The sequence below is a fragment of the Triturus cristatus genome, chromosome 12 (assembly GCF_964204655.1).
Source record: "Triturus cristatus chromosome 12, aTriCri1.1, whole genome shotgun sequence".
Lineage (NCBI taxonomy): Eukaryota > Metazoa > Chordata > Amphibia > Caudata > Salamandridae > Triturus > Triturus cristatus.
In genome coordinates, this window is record NC_140595.1 from 610,504,154 (window position 1) to 610,527,365 (window position 23,212).

The window sequence follows — 23,212 nt, forward strand, 5'->3', positions numbered from 1 at the left end:
TAAGTAAGTGGGCACCTTGCACCAGTCTAGACAACCCTTATGGTGATTTAAGAGGTCTTAGACAACCTTAGAAAGCTCTCTAAGTGGTAGGTGTGGACAGCAGCCTTCCGGCTTAGTCTAGAAGGAGTATAAAGCAGCTTGTTTTACCAGAATACAATCTTATAGTATAGATTAAGTGAAAAAGAACCACAACAAGTATTTATAAGAATATGTATTTGTTATAATGCTCTCTAGTATGTTTCAGTATCTCCAAAACGGAGATAATCACAATACATTAGCAAAGAAACACAGTAAATAGCACAAAATACACAGTGGCTTCGGGCGGGGATTGTATATGGATATGGATATTGTAACCAATCCATATACTAAGGAAGTGGTATAAGAACCACGACTAGAGTCAAGACAGTGTCGAGAGGACGTAGAAGTGCTGGAACCCCAAGGAACCACCCAAGGTGAGTAGATAGGGACCCCACGGAGAGCATCTGCAGTGTGGAAACACAACTGAGTGCTCCGTACAACTCTATGTGCAAGACGCAGTTGGATTTTTAAAGATTAAGGACCATTCCCAGTGGACCCTGAAGAAACCTAGTGGAAGACAGAAGGTTGGAGAGCCACCACACCCGTGGATACACTAGTACCCATGTTACCTACACCAGGGCAGGCGGGTGCAAGTGGTGTCGGAAACCGCAGTCAAACCCAATGGAGGACTTCAGGAATTTGCCGCTGGCGAAGAAGGAGAAAGTGTCAGTTGGAACCCAAGGATGGATTCTTGATGAGAAGTACCTGCAAGCAGAGGTAACAGAGTCTATGTCACTCAGGGGTGACCAGGAGACTTGGATGACGAATGCTCTCCGATGTCGGGTGTTGCAGGATGGGTGATGATGACCTTGACACTGCAGCTGTGAGGACCAAGTGACGCTGTGGAGGATCAGGAGCCGTGCACGAGCTGTCCCACAAAGGATGTCAAGTGCTGAAGGGTTGGAGTCTGGTGGAAGCACCAACAAGCCTTGGTAAAGGCAAGTCACGCAGGAATCACGAAGGAGCAACGTTGGGACCAGCAAAGGCCAGGGGACTCACCAAAGGCAGGGGAGTCAGGGCAGACCCGAGCAATCAGGGGAGCCCAAAAGAAATAAGTGTGACCCTCAAGTGGACTCACAGGCTGGAGGCACTGGAGTTACGAGAGGACCTCAAGCAGCTCCCCAAAAGATGCAGGCCACGATGCACACGATGCGGTGGGCTGAAGATTCTGGTCACTGGAGGTGTTCGAGGTTGGGGCTACTTGGAGCCCGAAGATCTTCTTGCAAAGAAGCCAACAAGCCCTTGCAACTGCAAGTTGGACGCGGTGCACAGGGGTTCGGTTATTGCAACCCCCACGAGGGATACTGGCCTCAAACTTGGTGAGTGTGCAGGGAGGCCTCAGGAGCAGTGGAAACCACCACCCGTGTTGTAGAGCCCATGGAGTCCATAGGAGCTCAGGATCTGCAGACCGGTCGACTTAGTTGCGGTGCCTGTGAATTCAGGGGAGTGACTCCTTCACTCCAAGGGAGATTTCTTCAGGTGTCTTTGATGCTTCACTGGCCTTCGAAGGTTCCTGTATGATGCACAGGCACAGACGATGCAGCAGACTGGAAGGGAGACAAAGTCATGCCCAAACGAAGTCCAGCGAGGTCCAGAGTGCCCAGATGGTAGAACTGCAGTGTTGTCTGATCTGAATCTTATCCCACGACAAATCTAGGGACCTACACCCAGGTAAGCCCTTAAGTACCCTGGGAAAAGGGTTGGGAAGATTCAGGGGGACCCTCCCAGGGGAGGTCTGGACAGGAGGGATGTTACTTCCATGTCCTTAGTCCAGTTTTGCACCAGAGCGGGAGCCAACGGCTCCCAGAACTGGTTTGAACTGGACTATGCACGGGGACACCAAGTGTGCCCCTCATGCAGACTTTCTGGTGCTGGCAAGCGCACCAACTTGGTCCCAATACACTAAATCCTGTCTGGGAAGTGGTACACCTCCCTGTGACAGGATGCCTATTGTTCCACTTTCCTCTGCTCGAGCTTGGCTCAGCAGCAGGAGGGCAGAAATGTTTTTCTGGTCGACAGCAACCATTTTGTGCTGTCAGGGTCTAAAAGTGGCACTGGGAACACTGAGAGCCTAACGGAGGGCTCTTCCAGTGTTTGGAATCATACCTCCCACACTGTTTCCAACATGTTTGATACCAAACAGGATAGGATTCATTGCAGCCATTTTCGAGATGGTGTTCGTGTAATTATGCGGTGCCCTTCTATGTAGTATATTGCTGCTTCACTGACAACCCGGGAGAATGGACTCCGTAGGCTGCAGGGGTGTCCTGCTCATGCAGGGGTACCCTCTCACTTAGAACCAAGCACCCTGCCTTCAGGATTGCAAATGCCAGCTATAGGGATGACTTATAGGTTTTAAGTGCAGTGACCCTTAGATATAGGAAACATATATCTTAAGTAAGTGGTGCAAGCACCAACTTAAACAGGCTGCAATGGCAGTCCTGTAGGTTCATTTTGCATGGTCTCTAATGGGTGGCATAATGCATGCTTCAGCCCATGAGAGCCCTCTGGGTTACCTATGTCCTTGGTACCTTAGCACCATATATTAGGGACTGATAAGGGTGGCAGAGTGGGCTAAAGAACGGTGATGGATCAAACCCAGATCTCTTGACTGGGTGTGAGTGTTTGATTGGTTCTGATGCTCCGTCCATCACCACCCCCTTTTGTACCGCTTTGTTCGCCATAAGTTGGCAGGGTATGCTCAGACGTGAGTCCCTTGCTCACTTTGCCACTGGATTCAAGCAAGCCTGGCTGAAAACGGCTGAAATGCCAGAAACCGGTCCTAGGAAGCTTGTTTCCGGTCCAGGGAAGGCATGGTTTGGCAGATCGGGCTGGACTGTTCCCATGAGGCACAGGGTCCGACCAATTTGCATATGGCCATGTCTGAACTGGGGTGGCAGAGAGGGCTAAAGAACGGTGATGGATCAAACCCAGATCTCTTGACTGGGTGTGAGTGTTTGATTGGTTCTGATGCTCCGTCCATCACCGCCCCCTTTTGTACCGCTTTGTTCGCCATAAGTTGGCAGGGTATGCTCAGACGTGAGTCCCTTGCTCACTTTGCCACTGGATTCAAGCAAGCCTGGCTGAAGACGGCTGAAATGCCAGAAACCGGTCCTAGGAAGCTTGTTTCCGGTCCAGGGAAGGCATGGCTTGGCAGATTGGGCTGGACTGTTCCCATGAGGCACAGGGTCCGACTGATTTGCATATGGCCATGTCTGAACTGGGGTGGCAGAGTGGGCTAAAGAACGGTGATGGATCAAACCCAGATCTCTTGACTGGGTGTGAGTGTTTGATTGGTTCTGATGCTCCGTCCATCACCACCCCCTTTTGTACCGCTTTGTTCGCCATAAGTTGGCAGGGTATGCTCAGACGTGAGTCCCTTGCTCACTTTGCCACTGGATTCAAGCAAGCCTGGCTGAAGACGGCTGAAATGCCAGAAACCGGTCCTAGGAAGCTTGTTTCCGGTCCAGGGAAGGCATGGCTTGGCAGATCGGGCTGGACTGTTCCCATGAGGCACAGGGTCCGACCGATTTGCATATGGCCATGTCTGAACTGGGGTGGCAGAGAGGGCTAAAGAACGGTGATGGATCAAACCCAGATCTCTTGACTGGGTGTGAGTGTTTGATTGGTTCTGATGCTCCGTCCATCACCACCCCCTTTTGTACCGCTTTGTTCGCCATAAGTTGGCAGGGTATGCTCAGACGTGAGTCCCTTGCTCACTTTGCCACTGGATTCAAGCAAGCCTGGCTGAAGACGGCTGAAATGCCAGAAACCGGTCCTAGGAAGCTTGTTTCCGGTCCAGGGAAGGCATGGCTTGGCAGATCGGGCTGGACTGTTCCCATGAGGCACAGGGTCCGACTGATTTGCATATGGCCATCTCTGAACTGGGGTGGCAGAGTGGGCTAAAGAACGGTGATCCTTGGCAGATCGGGCTGGACTGTTCCCATGAGGCACAGGGTCCGACTGATTTGCATATGGCCATCTCTGAACTGGGGTGGCAGAGTGGGCTAAAGAACGGTGATGGATCAAACCCAGATCTCTTGACTGGGTGTGAGTGTTTGATTGGTTCTGATGCTCCGTCCATCACCACCCCCTTTTGTACCACTTTTAAGGGTACCCCAGGATCCAATCTGAAATGCACCCAAGTAGTCAACACAACAATTTAGGGAGACAGCAGATAGACTGGGGTTCTGATTAGCAGGATCCCAGTCAAACAGCATCACATCAAGCAAAAAGTGGGGGTAACCATAGAAGCAGTTCCTACTTTCCTACAGGCTGCCCCCTGGTTATCTCGGAAACCTGCGGTGGGAACCTAACTGCTTACCGTATCTGGGTGTCCATATTTACCATGACTGGACAGATCTATATGAGGGGAACATAGGAAGAACTATGCAAGGACAGAAAGCAGCTCTGGAATTCTGAGGGACCTTGCCGCTCTCAGTAGCCGGCAGTATCGCACTACTCAAAATTATAGTGCTGCCCCGCCTGCTATACTTCTTTAACACACTCCCACTGTGGATCCCTTAAGCCTTTTTCAGGGATTTAAATACCCAGATCCAAACCTCTATTTGGAGCTTGGGACGCCGGAGAATATCCCTACTCACAATGCAATGGCCGACGGGTGCGGGTGGCATGGCAGTCCCAGATTTTGAGAATTATTATATAGCAGCACAAATGCAGTGGTTAGTGTAAAGTATAGCACAGATGTGACAACAGACAACCCAGGGGCGACTGACCCAGTCTTACGCTAGCTTCTGCAGATATTCATCAGGGTGAACAGGTCAGCTAAGAACGACCCTCACACAATTAAAGTGCAGACTAGGTGCTGGGGCCGGGGCTTACAAAGAATAGGAGTGAAGGTCCTGTACTCACCAGACATTCCATTAGACATGTTAAGAGGGCTCCCGCATGGGGACAATTGGCGGACTCTGGAGATTTGGATGGATGCTGGGGTGACAAAAATGGGCAACCTTTACAGAGACACAGAACTACTACAATTTGAGGAGCTCTGCACTGAATTTGGAATACCCCAGGGGCTTTTCTTATTACATTGAGCACGTACGACAGCAATACGCAAACACTGGAAGACAGGATCTACAGAGCCCCCATCCCAGCAGAGCTCCTACTACATAGCCTTAACGGCGGGTACCTTCAAAGCGATCTCCTGCCTATATAGAGCACTTCAGGCAGATGGATTACACCTACTGGAGGCATTACACTTGCATTGGGGGGAGGATTTGGTCTCCCCAATCCCGATAAAGGACTGGGATAATATACTGAGAGGAACACCTAAAGTGTCCAGAAACGCACGCTTTAAACTAATAAACTATTTTGTAATCCATAGAGTCTACTTTACCCCCGAACGCATACACAGGTACAAACTTGCCCACAATGTGGTAAAGAAAAGGCTCATATCCTGCACATGTTCTGGACCTGTCCCCACCTGCGTGAATATTGGGAAGCAGTAGCACGCACAACAGGAGAGGCCATAGGTAAAGATATCCCCTGTTCCCCAGTCCACGGTCTCCTGTTCCCTCACACAGCCAGAAACAAGGTCACTAGCAGATTCCAAGATCTGGGGTTTATATTAGCGAAAAGAGAATAGTCGCCAAGAGGTCATAAGACAACCACCTGGAAAGCAGAGCGCCTGAAATGTACAGGAGGCGAAGGGTGAAACCTGATGAGGGAGGGCAAGAGAGGACTGCGAAACATGGAAGTTGCCAGGGCGTGGGAGACCATTCTGCACGACCTAATACAACCGGATGTGGAAGGCCCGGAGGGGGAAGACGAGACCTGATAGAATAAGACCCTGAAACATAGATCTGCCAACCACAGATGAGGCAACCCTATAATCCAGGTCAGACCTTATCCTTACAGACCGACATCCTGGCCTAACACCACACTAACCCCCATACTAAACTCTCGTTAGCTGACGCACATAGAGCTCCATGTCATATATATCAGCCCTTTATTTAACAATGTGGACTCGCAGGAAGGAAGGGAGGGAGGGGTGACACTGAAGTTACAATTTGTTACTAGGGGGTTTTCTAGACAGTGATGGGGACAGCGGTAGCAGACATACCTACAGAACTTATTTTAGGAAATGCACCTCAACTGATGACCTGCCATGATATTTTAATAAATGATCAATAAAAATATGTTTATAAAAAAGTTTCTATATATATTTTTTTTAAAGTATAGAGTACTTAGGCAGAGAACAACAATAACACCTACTACTTACCAATATCTAAGTCTCTAACCCAGAACACTGCGAAATTGTGCTGAAAATGACATGCTGCCTTTTATGTTTTGTAAACACAGTCATTAGTCAATCAGATAGTGCCTTCTCATCGGCTGGTATCGCAGTATATAGCCAAGTTTCTGTGCTATTCCATGGCACAATATATACATATTCTAACACTTATAACTTTAACACCACTTACACTGTGTACATCTAGTACCATAAATTATCATTTCCCCCTCATAATCTATATTCCTGCCACATTACATCTACATCCGTTCATCCACTTTCACGCTACGTCTGTTTCAAGTACCACACTCCATGCCACTACACTATACACTATTATACTCTACGCCACTCCACTGTATGCTATTACACTCTACGACACTCCATTGTACGCCCCTCCACTCTACGTTATTCGACTGAATGCAACTCCATTCTATGATACCACACTTTACGCTATTCCACTCTATGTACTCCACAGTAGGCTATTCCACTATAAGACACTACACTACATGGCAGTTCCCTCTACGTCACTCGACTGTACACCACTATAATGTAAATTACTCAACAGTATGGCACTCTGCTCTACACCACTATACTCTACCTCAGTGGTTTTTAACCTACTCAGGTGGTTCGCAACTACTTAGAATACTAACATATTAATAAGGCATATATAAATGAAGAAGCAACATAAATTAAAAAATGTAAAACGTTCTATAAATGTGAAGAGATGGAAATTGTAGGCTAGATATTAAGTTGGTATCTTCAGATTGATTAATGGAAGCAGTGCAAGTGCATCAAACAGAATATAGTATGGACGAAGGATGCCCTCAATTGAATTTATAGAAGCTCTAAACTTTACATTTAAATTAAAATGTAGATTTTTCTAAATATTTGTGAATTCAATAAAATATTTACTCATTTGTGCATTTTTTTATGAAAGCTTATTTCTGTATTTTTGTGTATTGTTTTGTGGTTCAAATCATTGGAATTGGTTAGACCAGCTTCCAGTAATGACTCAGTTGAATTGTATTGTATTGTACTGGTTCTTATATAGCGCTGATGTCACCCCACGGATATCCTGGCGCTCAGATATAGGGACAGAGCCATCAAGATGAGGGATCAAAGGAAGGACAGAGAGGATCAAGCTTTCGGGAAGAGCCATGATTTGAGGCGCTTTCTGAAATCAGTTAGAGAGTCGATCTGTCTGATCTTCTGTGGTAACTCATTCCACAGCCGAGCACCAACCACGCTAAAGGAGCTCCCCTCCCCCCCAGCCTAGAGCGTTTAAATCTGGGAATTACTAGCAGACTGGCGCTGGAGGAACGAAGAACAAGTTACTTACCTTCGGTAACGATGTATCTGTAAGAAACATTAGTTAGTTAGATTCCTCACCTTAGAATATCCCCAGGCGTCAGACTGGATCCGGAAGATTTTTCGTCAGCAATACCCCTTGCGCGTCGCTAGGCGTCGTCTGCGGCTCCGCGTCCGTCGTCGGCGTCGTGCGCCTGAATGACGTCGTCGGAGTACTTAGACGCCGCCCTCGCGCGCTGACGTCAGTTCTTGTACATAGCTTTCCGCGCCAGGAACGCAGAGCCATGCAAAGACCGACACTGGTGCCAAAAAAGAAAATCTAGGGGCCTGAAAAGGATAACCTTAACCCTAGATGTCAGTTCGCAGAACGGGGAGGATGGGTGGGTCGGTGAGGAATCTAACTAACTAATGTTTCTTACAGATACATCGTTACCGAAGGTAAGTAACTTGTTCATCTGAAAGAAACACGTTAGTTAGATTCCTCACCTTAGAATAGATACCCAAGCAATACCATCCCCGGTGGTGGGTCTGCGAACCAAGATCACACCAGAAAGTCCTGGAGGACAGAACGGCCAAAGAAGCCATCCCTCCGGACTTGGCTGTCAAGGCAATAATGCCTGGCAAACGTGTGTAACGAAGCCCACGTCGCCGCCTGACAGATGTCCTGCAAAGGGACTCCCCGTCCCAAAGCAGTAGTAGCCGCTGTGGCCCGAGTAGAATGGGCGCGCAGCCCAACAGGAGGGTCCTTTTTTGCCAAAGAATAGCAAATTTTGATACACAAAACGACCCACCGAGAGATGGTCCGTTTGTGCACAGCTTTCCCCTTCTTAGCGCCCACGTACCCAACAAAAAGCTGGTCGTCCACCCGGAACTGTTTCGTGCGGTCCAGATAAAAGGAGAGCGCACGTTTTGGGTCCAGACGGTGGAGCCTCTCTTCCTCTTTGGAAGGATGCGGAGGCGGAAAGAAGGTGGGCAAGGTGACAGACTGCCCAAGATGAAATGGAGTCACCACTTTCGGAAGAAAGGAAGGACGAGGCCGAAGGACAACCTTGTCCGGATGAACAGAGAGAAAAGGAGGCTTTGAAGATAAAGCCTGGAGCTCACTCACCCGTCTAGCCGAGGTGATGGCTACCAGAAAAGCAGTCTTAAGAGTCAGAAGACGAAGAGGACAATGGTGAAGAGGCTCGAAGGGAGCGCACATCAGGAATGTCAAGACCAGATTCAAGTCCCACTGAGGCATTACAAAAGGGACAGGAGGGAACGTGTGAGTAATGCCTTTTAGAAAGCGTGTAACCACAGGGGACTTGAAAAGAGAAGGCTGATCAGGAAGCCGCAAGAAGGCGGAGATGGCAGCAAGATAACCTTTCAGGGTGCCCAGGGCAGAGCCCTGCCGGGCCAGAGAAAGAAGAAAGAGGAGAACCTCAGAAAGAGGGGCGGAAAGGGGATCCACAGCCTTTGCTGTGCACCATGCCACAAATTTGTTCCACCGGCAGGCGTATACCGTCTTTGTGGAGGGACGCCTGGCTGCCAGAATGATATCACAGACTTCAGGAGGCAAGTCAAATGGCATCAACTGCCGCCGCTCAATCTCCACGCATGGAGGTGGAGGCTGGACAGGTTCGGGTGGAGGACCGTCCCCTGCTGCTGCGACAGAAGATCCTCCCGAAGGGGCAGACGTATCGGGGGATCGTTCAACATACTGAGTAGCTCGGGATACCAGTATCTTCGTGCCCAATCCGGAGCCACCAAGATGACTTGGGCCCGGTCGTTCCTGATCTTCTTCAGCACTCTGGGCAGAAGTGGTATAGGCGGAAAGGCGTACAACAGACCGCAACTCCACTCGTGACGAAAAGCGTCGCCGAGCGAGTGCCGCCTTGGAAATTCCAACGCGCAGAACTGCTGACATTGCGCGTTCTCTTCGGTGGCGAATAGATCTAATCAAGGCTCTCCCCACTACTGAAAGAGACCTTGCGCCACTTCGGAGTTCAGACGCCATTCGTGATCCATCATGCACCGGCGGCTGAGTTCGTCCGCTCTGGCGTTCAGAGAGCCCGCCAGATGTTGAACCACTAGGGTGACGCCCTGGTGTTCCAGCCACGTCCAGAGGCGCAGAGCCTCCTGACAAAGGGTCCACGACCCCACCCCGCCCTGTTTGTTGCAATACAACATGGCGGTGGTGTTGTCCGTGAACACCTGCACGACACTGCCCCTGACAGAGGGAAGGAAGGCTTTCAGTGCAAGTCGGATCGCTCTCAACTCCAACAGGTTGATGTGGAGACGAGACTCCGCCGGAGACCAGAGGCCTCTGATCTCTGCCTCTCCCATATGGCCACCCCATCCCAGGAGGGACGCATCTGTCACTACGACATGCTCCGGTTGGGGAAGGGAGAGGCTCCTGCCCATGACCCAATCGCGGTCCGTGAGCCACCACTGCAACTGCTGTGCAGTGCCCTCCGAGATCAAGACATGGTCGGACAGGTTGCCGTGATGCTGGGCCCACTGAAACTTCAGGTCCCACTGCAGAGCCCGCATGCGCCGCCTGGCGTGATGCACTAGTAGGATGCAGGAGGCCATCAGCCCCAGAAGCCGCAACACTAGCCTGACCGAAACCCAGGATAGAGGCCGAAAGATGGGAATCAGGGCCTGTATATCCCGGACCCGCTGTTCCGGTGGATAGACCCGGAACCGCGCCGAATCGAGAACTGCTCCGATGAAGAGGAGCTTCTGAGAGGGACTCAGGTGTGACTTCGGCACGTTGATGGAAAATCCCAGCAAATGCAGGAGATCCGCCGTAGTCTGGAGGTGGGAGACGACTGCCTGGGGCGAGCCCGCCTTCAACAACCAGTCGTCGAGATAGGGGAAGACTGGAACCCCTGATCTGCGCAGATGAGCTGCGACCACCGCCATCACTTTCGTGAACACCCGAGGGGCACTGGTGAGGCCGAAGGGGAGCACGGTAAACTGAAAATGCTCCTGGCCCACCGTGAACCGCAGGTAACGCCGGTGGGCCGGCAGGACGGGGATATGGAAATATGCGTCCTGCAAGTCCAACGCTACCATCCAGTCTCCGGGGTCTAGGGCAGCTAGAACCTGAGCCAAGGTTAACATCTTGAACCTTTCCTTTCGGAGGAAGGCATTGACGTTCCGGAGGTCCAAGATGGGGCGTAGGCCCCCTTTGCCCTTCTTGGGAACCAGAAAGTAGTGGGAATAACAACCACGACCTACTTCTGGACTCGGAACGCGCTCGACGGCCCCCTTGGCCAAGAGGGCCGAAACTTCCTCGCGGAGAAGATTCAAATGATCCCCCGAGATACGGTGGTGCTGCGGTGGCATGGCTGGAGGGGTCGTCTCGAAGGGGAGGGAGTAGCCCCTTCGGACGATTTGCAGCACCCACCTGTCCGATGTAATGGACCGCCAGTGGAGCAGGTGATGGCGAACTCTGCCGCCAACTGGCGTGGAATGGGCCTGAAAGCTCGGACTAGGAAGGCTTTGAGGCGGATGCTGCCGGGGTGGATGTGGGCTGACCACGTCGTCCTCCAGATCCGCCACGGCGGAAACCACGTCCGCGACCGCGCGCAGGTTGGTTCTGCGGCTGGTGGCTGGGCGGACGTGAGGAGGCGCCCCTTCCTTGGCCACGAAAGGGGCGAAAAGCGGAGGTGTGCGCCCGCGGAGCCGAGAGGCCCAAGGACTTGGCCGTAGCCCGGGAGTCCTTAAAGCGGTTCAGCGCACTTTCCGCCTTCTCACCAAACAGGCGAGTGCCATCAAAGGGCATGTCCATGAGGGTGTTCTGGACATCCCCGGAAAATGACGTGGACCGCATCCAGGCGTGGCGGCGGAGCGCCACCGTGGTGGAAATCGCCCGACCCAGCGAGTCCGTGGTGTCAAGCTCACATCGTATGGCGTGCCGCGCTGCATCCCTCCCATCGGCCAAAGCCTGGGTAAGACGTGTCCGGACCTCCTCCGGACACAGGGGCAGCACGTCCTCCACCGTATCCCACAGAGAATGGGAATAACGGTCCAAGAGACAGGCGGTGTTCAAAGACCGCAGGCCCAAACTAAGGGACGAGAACAGTTTCTTGCCAAACTGCTCGAGTCTCTTGGATTCCCGGTCCGGCGGAGCGGTCGGGAAGGAGGATTGGGAGGTAGAGGCCTGGATAACCAGACTCTCGGGGGTGGGGTGTTGGGACAGGAAACTGGGGTCGCCCGGAGCAGGGCGGTGGCGCCTGGCAACGTTCCTATCCACAGGAGGAACTGTGGAGGGCTTGGACCAGGTGCCCTGCAGAACGTCAGTGAGGGCCTCATTGAACGGCAGCAGAGGCTCAGTGGAGCTTGCTGCGGTTTGAAGCACCTCAGTGAGGATGTTAGTCCTCACAGCCACGGCAGGCAGCTCGAGCCCAAGGGCTGCGGCCGCCTTGCGCAGCACCACAGAAAATGCTGCACCCTCCTCCGAAGCCACAGTCGGAGGAGAAGTGAATCCAGTGTCTGGCGAGGTATCCAGGCCACTGGCCTCCCCCAGTTCATCTGCCCAGTCCTGTGAAAGCTGCGACTGAACAGCCATAGGGTCCTCGAACCCCTCCCAGTCGCCCCCGTCGTCCGATTCCTGATAAACAGGAGGAATGATCGGAGCCGGACTGTAGAGATGATAGGTCTCAAGCGGCGCCGGACGCGGCGTCGGTCGACGCCGTTGCGGCGCCGGGTCCGGAATAGGGCTAAACTGGGGTTGGACGCCGTCCGGAGTCGGCACCAAAGGCGTCGGCGTCGGCGGCACCGGAGGTGTAGGCGTCTGCGCCGGCGGCGCCGGTGACGGCGTCGGTGGTTCATTCGCCGGCGCCGGTGGAGGAGTGGTTAGGTCAACCGGCGTCGACGGGGGCCCAGGCATGGGCCCCGCGGGGACCTGCGGAGACGAGACCGGAGTCGTCGACGGCGCCGGGGCCGAAGCCGCCGGCAGGCAAGGTCGCCCAGTCGAGTCCGCGGGGCCCGAAGGCGCGCCAGCGGGCGTCGAGGCCAGGCTCCTCATGGCCGAGAGGAAGGCACTGACCTCCGCCGGCGTCGCGTTAGTCCCAGGGACCGGAGGGTATGGGGACGGGTGCGGCGCCTGCGGCTCCGCCGGAGCCGCGGGGGTGAAACCACCCGGACCCTCGGCCGAGTCGCGCGACCGGCGAGGGGAGTCCGAAGAGCGATGTCGCCGCTTGGACTTCTTAGAGCGTTTGGACTTACCCGACGACTTGGAGCCCGACGATCGATGGTGGCGTCGGCTAGGGCTCCGCGAGCGATCCTTGGACCTCCTCCTGGACCGGGATCGCGCACGACGCGGAGCCGAGTGGCGAAGCTCGAGAAGCTTGCGGGACCGCTCCCGCCGAGCCTTCGAAGTCAGGGTCTGGCAATCGGAGCACGACTCCGCGTCGTGGTCGGGGCCTAAACAGTAGAGGCACCGGCGGTGGTGGTCGGTCACTGACATCAGTCGATGGCAATCCTCGCAAGCCTTGAACCCAGGCATCCTACCGGCACCAGATGTCGACAGACAAGGATCAAAAGTGATCAAAAAAGATTTAGTCAAAAAAGACTAAAAGGGGTAGCTCTCCCGGATCTGCGCTTACTGGCGCGGAAAAAAGAAGAACTGACGTCAGCGCGCGAGGGCGGCGTCTAAGTACTCCAACGACGTCATTCCGGCGCCCGACGACGGACGCGGAGCCGCAGACGACGCCTAGCGACGCACAAGGGGTATTGCTGATGAAAAATCTTCCGGATCCAGTCTGACGCCTGGGGATATTCTAAGGTGAGGAATCTAACTAACGTGTTTCTTTCAGATGCTGTCTCCAAGGGATGTACCAGGCAAACCTTTCCTGTAAAGGGACCGGGCCCATCTCGTGTGTTGCTCTGTACACCAGACAGAGGGATTTAAAAAGGACCCTTTTCTTAATTGGTAGCCAGTGAGGCTCTCTCAAGGCATGAGTGGAGGACGAGTTACGCCGCAAGTTTAGCACCAGCTTTGCCGCGGCAGACTGGACTCTTTGCAGACTCTGAAAGATGTATTGAGGGGCCCCTAAATACAAGGAATTGCAATAGTCCAGTCTGCTCATCACTGTGCTGCTTACTATCAGGGGACGCAAATCCTTCGGTAAGATCGGAAGTATCCGACGTAACAGGCGCAGCAGACCGAAACACACTGGCTGTCTTGTTTGCCTGCGACTCCATTTGGAGGTTCTTATCTATTAGGACCCCCAGGTTACGTATCGTACTGGCCGGGGCCAGCGGGTTCTCCTCGGGGGTAAGCCTAAACTCCACCGGTGTATGCAGAGGCAGCCTCGCCAATGAGCAGTACAACACCTCAGTCTTCCCTCCATTTAACTGCAGGGAGTTCCTCCGCAGCCAGTCTATGGTCTGACGCATGCACTCTTGGAATAAATCCATAGAGACTGCCTGTTTTCCTTCCAAGGAGAACGCCAGTTGCGTATCGTCCGCGTAGTTGACCAAGTCAACCCCGAACGATTTAATGATAGAAAAGAGTGGCTGTAGATAGATGTTAAAGAGAATAGGGCTGATGCTAGAACCCTGCGGTACTCTATAGGCTATGGGTGATATGCGAGATGTGAATGGTGCTAAAGTTACCGTCTGTTGTCTCCCTGTCAGATAAGACGGTAGCCACTGCAATGCCCGTCCCTTCACCCCTATTCTCTCAAGTCTCTCCAGCAGGATTGAGTGACTCACTGTGTCGAATGCGGCCGACACATCAAGAAGCACTAAAACTGTAGCATTCCCGTTGTTGGCCCGCATCCGTAGATTGTCCATCATAGTGGATAGAGCTGACTCTGTCCCATGTCCGGGACGAAAACCAAACTGGTCCTTATCCGGCAGGTGATGTTCCTCCAAATAGCATGATAAAGATCTGCTTACAGCCTTTTCCAGAATTTTAATTGGAAAGGGAAGGAGAGAGATTGGCCAAAAATTAACCAGATTTGTCTGGTCCAAGGAGGGCTTCTTAATCAGTGGTGTCACCACCGCCTGCTTCCATCCCTCCAGGAAGATCCCTTCTTCCAGGGACTGATTACATATCTGTCGTAACCAGGGAAGAGTCATTTGGCCGTAGGTCTTCCATACTTTTTGAGGTAAAGGGTCAAGCGGGGTGCCTGAGGATATGCTTTGCACAACTGTGTTAAAAGTGTGATCTGTAAAGGTCGGAAAGCTATCCAGGGAGCATAACTGACCCGGATCCCCTTCAGTCGCCTGTATAGCATGGGCCTCGGTGGCAGTTTTGTTGTCCTTAAAGGGTCCAACAATCATTGCCACTTTATCCAAGAAATGGGAAGCGATCTCATCACATAATTTCTGTGAAGCCTCCACTTTGTTACCCAGGCAAGTTGGAGCGGCGATATCCCTGACAATCCTAAAGAGTTCTTTGGTCCCATTAGACGCTTGTAAGATGGAATTGGCATAGAAGTTTGCTTTACACTCTAGAATAAGCATCTTATACTTAGTCTGTGAAGTCCTCAACTCCAACTTGTCCCCCTCTAAGTACCTCTTCCTCCATTTTCTTTCAGCCTTTTTACATAGTAGACGTAACTGTTTCAGTTCGTCATTGTACCATGGTGCTGAGATTTTATTTCTAGTTCTTATTTTTTTTATTGGGATTAGTTGATGCAAAGCATCCGTGATATATTTCTGGTAGATAGTATATTTCTCCTCTACCGTGCTAGAGGCACAGAAGGGATTCGCAGTGGGTGGTGTTAAAAGGGCACCCGTCCTCCCTAATTTCGCCCATTCCCTGCCTCTCCGAAAGGCCACAGGGGTTTTAGATTGGTCCCTCATACCAGATAACAATTTTAAAATGGATTAAATGGTGGTCTGTCCAATTTTAGGGTATAATATTCAGTATCTCGACTTCCAGCCCATTAACGAACAGTAGGTCAAGAATGCGTCCTCCCTGATGGGTCGGGGAAGTAACTAATTGTTGGAGGTTAAAATGAGTACAGGTATACTTCAGATCTCTCAGATAATTTCCTGTATCTGCGTTCTCCCACAGATTGAAGTCTCCCAGGATAATCATTCTGGAGTGTGCTAGGGATAAGTTGGTGATGGTATCTGAAAAAGACTGGTACAGGGTGGCACTCCCTGGGGGTCTGTAACAGACCAATCCCGTATATATAGGCTGCCTTTAGGTTTCTGCAACGAGAACCTCATGAGTTCAATCCCATCTACCTCATCAACCTGTAGGGGAGCAAAATTAAGCTCCTCCCTGAATATCACTCCAACCCCTCCTCCTCTGCCCTCTATTCTTGGGTTATGTAAAATTTTAAACCCAGCAGGGCAGGCAAGCCCTATTTCTACCACAGACTCAGCTCTAATCCAGGTTTCCGTTAAAAACAAGACGTCGATTTTCATGTCTTCAATCAGCAGTGAGTTTTCAGCATAATGTTTGACTAGCGACCGACTATTAGTCAGCCCGCAATTAAAGCTGTTATTCATATTAATTCTCACATTTTCCACAAAAGGTCCCTGATAGACAACGTCAGTGCGTACTCTCTTACCTAGTTCCAGTAGCTGTTCTCTTGTGTAGGTACAGAGTACCTCGCTGCCTAAACAGGCAGCATGACCAGCACTAGGCACGTCCGAAGCGCGGACGGGCGCAGACGGGCTTGCCTCTGGCGCGCCATCGGCGCACCCGCTGTGCGCATGCATTGCCCAAGATTAAATAGACAAGCAGGCGTGTTCCCCCTGGCCACTAGTGCGCTCACCAAAACGGCACCCTAGCATGGCAAAACCTCCCCCAAAATGGCGCTAAATGGAAAGTGCGGAAGTGAGCCCCGCTCGAGCAGCAGGTGAGCGATTATATTTTAAAGTGCGGGTGTGCAGTACTAAAAATAGTCAAAGAATTTTAATAAAAACAAGGTAAAAAGGACTCAGTCTGCAAGGAAAGAGTTTCGTGCAGCAGACGATTTCCCAGCGGCTAGGCGGCCTATAACAATCGCTCCAATTTCCCTTCTCAACTCGACGCCTGGCGGTACTTTATCTTGGGGTCACGGGATTCCAATATTGATTCAGTGGGGGTCCCATGGTTCCAGTCATGATTAATTGGGGTCCACATTAGTCAAAAAGTTAAGAACCGCTGCTCTACGCTATTCCACTCTCTGCTATTACAATGTATACCACTACAGTCCACCCCATTACACTCTCACCATCTCCACTCACAAAACTCCACTCTACTGTATTCCACTCTAGCCCACTCCACGCCACTACACTGTACCTCACTGCACTGTACACCACTCCACACCATTTCAGTCTACGCCATTCCACTGCAGGTCACTCCACTGTATGCTATTCCACTGTACCTCACTCCACTTCACTATACGCCACTCTACGCTATTCCACACTATCCCACTCCACTGTACGCTATTGTGTTCTACAACACTCCACTGTATACCACTACACTCTATGCCACTCCAGCCTACGCTTTTCCACTCTACTCCAGGCCACCACTGTATGCCACTACACTCTAACTCAGTCAACTGTACCCTATTACTTTGTTTGCCACTACAGTCTACCCCGCTTCACTGTACACCACTCAACTCTACGCTATTCCACTCTACACAACTCTACGGTATTCCACAGTACACCACTTCATTGTACCTGATTCCACACCACTTCACGCCACTCTACTATATGTTCTTCCAATCTACTACACGCCACTCTACTATACGGTATTCCAATCTACTACACGCCACTCTACTATACGGTATTCCAATCTACTACACGCCACTCTACTATACGCTATTCCAATCTACTACACGTCACTCAACTATAAGTTATTCCAATCTACTACACGCCACTCTACTATACCCTATTTCAATCTACTACACACCACTCTAGTATACCCTATTCCAATCTACTACACACCACTCTACTATACCGTATTCCAATCTACTACATGCCACTCTACTATACCGTATTCCAATCTATTACATACTATTCCACTCCACTCTACTCTATTCCACTATAAGCAACTCCACCGTACGCCATTCCATGCCACTTCACTGTATGCCACTACACTCTACCTCACTCCATTGTACGCCTTTCCACTCTAATCCACTGTATGCTATTACACTTTACATCACTCCACGCCACTCCATTGTACATTACAATGTACACCACTCCATGCTACTTCAATATATATTTACACTCTGCCACACTCCGCGTCACTGCACTCTTCTGTACACTATTCCACTCTACAAAACTGTACACTAATTTGAAGAAGTTGCATGAATTATAAATGAAAGGTATAACTATAACTTTAGAATTGCTAATGTTTAAGTTTGGTTTATATAGAAAGAATAAATAGAGCTCCCCCTCCCTCCCTCCCTTCCACCCTTCCTCCCTCCCTTCTAATACCATTGAGTTTTCATGGGCAATGTCAGGAATAGCAGTAGTAGTAGCTGAACCATAAAATGAACCACCGTAGGTCTATAAACACCTTTTTGGCCTCCTTTCGCCACTTCATTCTATTCCATTCCTATGTTTTGAGGGAAACTCCCAACCTATAAAAGACCCGGACCACACTCTCACGGTGCAAGTGGAAGGCTGTAAGGTACAATCCCCGTTTCCCCTTGTGGAGCCCTTTCACCTTTAGGAAACACAACACAAGAAATTGTCAAATGCTGATCTACACAAAAGCAATTTCACAAAGGAAGAGCAAGAGTGTCATATCATTTCAGACTGCACAGTGGCTTTCATTTTTCTGTAACATACATAAGCCACGAGGAGAAAAGGATCTCCATAATAAAACTTACCTCAGCCAGAGAGAAAATTTATTTGTGCTCACCCTACCCAACTCCCTTAGCATTTTTCAAGGCCTGTGACATACAAATTTGCTTTGCATTATATATTATCGCATAGCTTTATATGATCGCATAGCTTTTTCAGTAAGGGTATTAAAAACAAAGATCCCTTTCCAGAACATATTGTTTGTTTCCTGTATATTCGGCAGTGTAATGTATTTTATTTAGATAGGCTTTTACAGGAACTGAGGAACTTCATTCTCCAGTGTTAGATGATAGTCTTACTAAAAGGTAGTGAATGGACATTCTATTTATACACACATTTTTTGTATTGGATTTTCAGTAGGACTTACATCAATATTCGGCATTTTAATGTACAAATCTACCTCAAAGACAAGGGGTGATATGCTTGACACACACAACTGGCTTGTTACTTTGATATTTCATCTGTGATGCATAGATGTCTATCACTCTTCAAATCTTTTATTTATTTATGTAACAACAAGCTTTATTGGGTTATGTTTCGAGAGGATGGGCAATAGCCCTACAATAACCTGTGGGAGAAAAAGGATTTGCGTCACATAAATAACCACATTTCTACCATTGATCAACACCTGCCAAACATGCAGGTGAAACAACAAAAACAAAATGTAGACAGTTTTCGATCTCCACATAAAAAAATACAGCACAGTGGTGTCGATATTCACATACAGACTGAACTGGACAGCCCGCTCAAAGCAAAGTAGAGGTTAACAAGTAATTAAAGAGCAAGGGGCACCACTCAGGGGTCCGCCTCCGGCAGGGAGGGGGGTGGTATGGGAGTTCGATTCCTCGATATTTCGCCCATCTGGTCCACATCTTTCGATGTTTTGTAGGGCAAGGAACACAGCTATCTCGGCCCCCATACGTCTATCTAACTCGGCCTTCCATTTACCTAGGGTCGGGGGAGATGTCGCTCTCCAGAGTTGTGCGATGTCCCTCTTGTCAATAGTAAGAGCCAGAAAGAGTAAATTCTGCTTATACCTATTTCCCCCAATGTCGTCAGTGCTATGTAAGAAGAGGAGACGCGGGTCAAGTGGGAGCTCCCACGATAGTACCTGCGCCAAAAGGGTTGAAACGCCGTGCGGCTCCATACCGTGTGCAAGAATGTACCCTCCTTCCGATCACACCACAGACATGTAGGGGAGTGAATAACTTCCATTCATTCACCACGAGTATGTGGGACGCCTCATAATATGAATAGATGTCCGCAGCTGCGATCCCCCCACAATATGTGGATGCGCACAGGTGCAAAGAGCAACCCTAACCGCGCCGCCATTCCAAAGGAATTTGTTTTGTATGGCGTCAACCTGTGAGAACCAGGAGCGCGGAACAGGGTATGGAAAGTTTTGAAGGCGATACAAGATCCGGAGTAGCGACACCATCTTAAAGCTGGCAGAGCGCCCGTATAAGGATAGGGGGAGCCATATTGCCGTTTCAGCATTGAGACTGGTGAGCAATGGGGTGATATTATGCACCCAGGAGACTTTGGGGCATGGAGACACAAAAAGGCAGAGATATTTGAAACCATTCGTCGCCCGGGAGAGCTGTGAGGCCCACGCTTCGCGACCCTGGTGACCGCACACCGGAAATAGTATGGATTTGGCGGGATTTGTGTGTAAGCCTGTAGTTTCCCCCAAACACCCTGAGGATTTCTAATATGCGGGGCCCAGAGTACCAGGGATCTGGTATAAAAAAAGAGGACATCGTCCACGTATAACGCGATACGGTCCGATCTCGACCGCGACCAGTCAAAACCACGGATCACCAGGTCGCTTCTGACCCATGCCGGTAAGGGCTTAACTGCAAGGGCAAACAATAGTGGGCAGCCCTGTCGAGTACCTCTTTGGATAGGGAAGGGATGGAAGAGATGCCCAGTGATTCGCACGGACGCCGTTAGGTCGGTGTAGAGCAGACGCACATACGCAAGGAAGCGCGGACCGAAGTTGATCGCTTCGAGCATATGGAAGAGAAACACCCAGCTCAGAGAGTCGAATGCTTTGTCAATATCGGCGAGGAGCATGGCTGACGGCCAACCAAGCGTTGGGGCCGCTGCCATAGCGTTATGTACCCTCCGGATATTGTGGCAAGTGGCTCTTTGCGGCATGAAACCAGACTGATCGGGGTGTATTAGATCTGTGACACACGCGCGCAGGCGATAGGCAAGAACTTTCCACAACAATTTGGGTTCGAAGTTAAGGGAGATGGGGGCGGTAAGAGGAGGGGTCATCTGGAGGGCGGCTGGGCTTAAGAAATACCACGATTTCTGTGTGTCGCCAATCTTGGGGCAAAATGGTAAGTTCCATGGCCTCCTGGATTTCCACCAGCAAATGGGGCCCCAAGAGGTATATGTTCGGCCGTAGGAATTCCATAGGGAATCCATTGGGGCCGGGGCACGCCCAGGGTGAAGCGCGTTGAGGGCGCCAGTCAGTTCGTCCACTGTAATTGGGGTCTCCAATTCCTCACGTAGGTGACCTGGGAGCCGCCGTGACGGAATATCCGTGAGGAATTCTGCTATGAGGCCGGCCGAGATCTGTTCATGTCGTGCATAGAGAGTTGTGAAATGTCGCGCAAATTCCCCAGCCACTCCTTCGGTGACCTGTGCAAAGACCCGTCAACGCCACGAATAGTGGGTACGACCGCTGGGGAAGCATCTGCCCGGCAGAGCCCGTGGAGCATTCTACTGAACTTGTCGCCCCATTGATAAACCCGATGTTGCGACGCCTCCCAGATCTCCTTGGCTTCACCCATGAGATAGTGCCACAGGTCCTGTTGCACCCGTATCAGGTTTCGGCTTATGGTAGGGCTAGGATCCAGATCGTATGGCGTAACTCTAAAGGTGCTAGTTGCTCCCGCTGTGCGCGTTTTTCTTTGGTGCAATAGCTAATTTCGGTACCCCTAATAGTAGGCTTAAGGGCCTCACATAGAATACACCGTGAAGGGGCAGTAGGGCCATTATCGTCCAGATATGTGGTGATCGCCGTGTGAAGCATATCCTGATAGTCAGGGCACCAAAGATAATCTTAAAGTCTTTTCAGTGGGAGTGCAAAACAAACAGTCTTTATTTAGATGACCAATACTAAATTGTCCCAACTCAATTTTCTATGTGAAAAGTGTGCAATTTATTCTACATAGGCAAGGAATAAGAGAAGGGGCATTTTAGATTCTTTCCTGAGAAAAGTAAAAAAAAATCCAAGGTAAAACCAGATGAAAGTGTACTTACCTTAGAATGAGTTTGCAGAACTCCAGGGCAGTCCGAGGACACCCTCTCTTCTCTAGGAACATCATGTGCTTAAAGAGGGTAAGGTAGAATGCTCTGGAAGCAAAGAAACACAAATATAATAAGTTATTAACCTGAGAAGAATACATGCAATATCAAAGCCACCAAAGGTATCCGGTGGAACGGTAACGGTCTGAATGTATCGGAAAAAACAAGAATAACAATTTATCTTAATTTTTATCTAAGTTGTACGAAGATCTGTTTCTTCTGTCTAGCAGTTCGTTTAGATAAGATATCTTCTTGGCACAATCTTACTTTTCAGTTGAAGTCAGCCTTGGATATCGGTTGCATTATGAAAATAAAAGGAAACGGTAAAAGTGCTCAACGTTGGGCAGAAGAAAGTATACATGCAGGTGTGCAACAGAGAGACACATTGCAGAGTCATTGATATAAATACTTTGGTTATGGTTCAATTCACTTGCACACATTTGCCAGGTATGGATAAACCTTGAGAAAGATTTGTATGCAGAGGTAGCAGGCATGAGCCAGACAAGAGTATGGAGTGATTTGAAGTGGATGATGGCAAGTTCCATAAAACCCTTCTGCTCACAGATAACTCAAACATTGCTGGATGGGAAATTTCCGCATTGGACATGAAGTTAGTGTTATTCTTACTAAAGAACTAGTTTTTGATTTAGCGTAAATTTGCCAGGTACTATTTGAAAAAGCTAATCTGAACGGCAAGGGTAGAACAATAAATGCAAAGATATTGACAAAGAAGTTTAGGTTTGAAATGAGGCAAAATATGATTTCAAGATGGCGATGTCGTAGCAGCTTGATTGAGGAGCTCTGCCAGTCGAGGCCCTTAAGTTGCTGATAGCAGGCTTCCCGGGATGACTGCTGAACTGCTGAGTGACCCGGCGGGGGTGAGCTGACAGGGGTGCCCTCCGGTGGAAGTGACTACCACGACTGAGGCTTCTCTCTGGGCTGTTCTGACACCCGTACTGTGACGGTTTATGGCAGTCTGCGGGCTGCTGAAGAGTGGAGGCCGGCTGACGAAGTGGCGATGATACGCGCTTGGAGGCTGCAGCTGTGATTACCCCGAGGTGCAGAAGGAGCGCCGCTTGGCAGCAGGACCCCCGAGTGACAAGCAAGGGTCACCCAGGCCCTCTTCAGCAGTAGACGAGACTACGGAAACGCACTCCATGCAGGAGCCCCGGCCAAACTCCTGAAACGGCTTCAACGCATCCAGAACACCTCCGCACGCCTGATCCTCGACATCCCTCGCCGCAGGCACATCACACCCCACCTGAGAGACCTACACTGGCTCCCTGTCAACAAGAGGATAACCTTCAAACGCCTCACCCACGCACACAAGGTACTCCACAACACCGGACCAACGTACCTCAACAGCCGACTCAGCTTCTACAGCCGACTCAGCCTCTACACCCCCACCCGCCAGCTCCGCAGACCGCGCTCTCGCCACCGTTCCCACATCCGAAGAGTGACCGCCGGCGGCAGATCATTCTCCCACCTCGCCGCCAAGAC

At 50.5% G+C, this 23,212-nt stretch overlaps 1 protein-coding gene across 1 annotated transcript in view; it reads right to left on the reverse strand.

Moving 5' to 3' along the window:
- TCF25 (TCF25 ribosome quality control complex subunit) overlaps positions 1–23,212 on the reverse strand; it is a 722,186-nt gene that overhangs the window by 382,105 nt on the left and 316,869 nt on the right. The window contains exon 10 of the mRNA XM_085639175.1: positions 21,668–21,760. Coding sequence (XP_085495301.1) covers positions 21,668–21,760 — 93 coding nt within the window. The remainder of the gene's footprint in view (positions 1–21,667; positions 21,761–23,212) is intronic.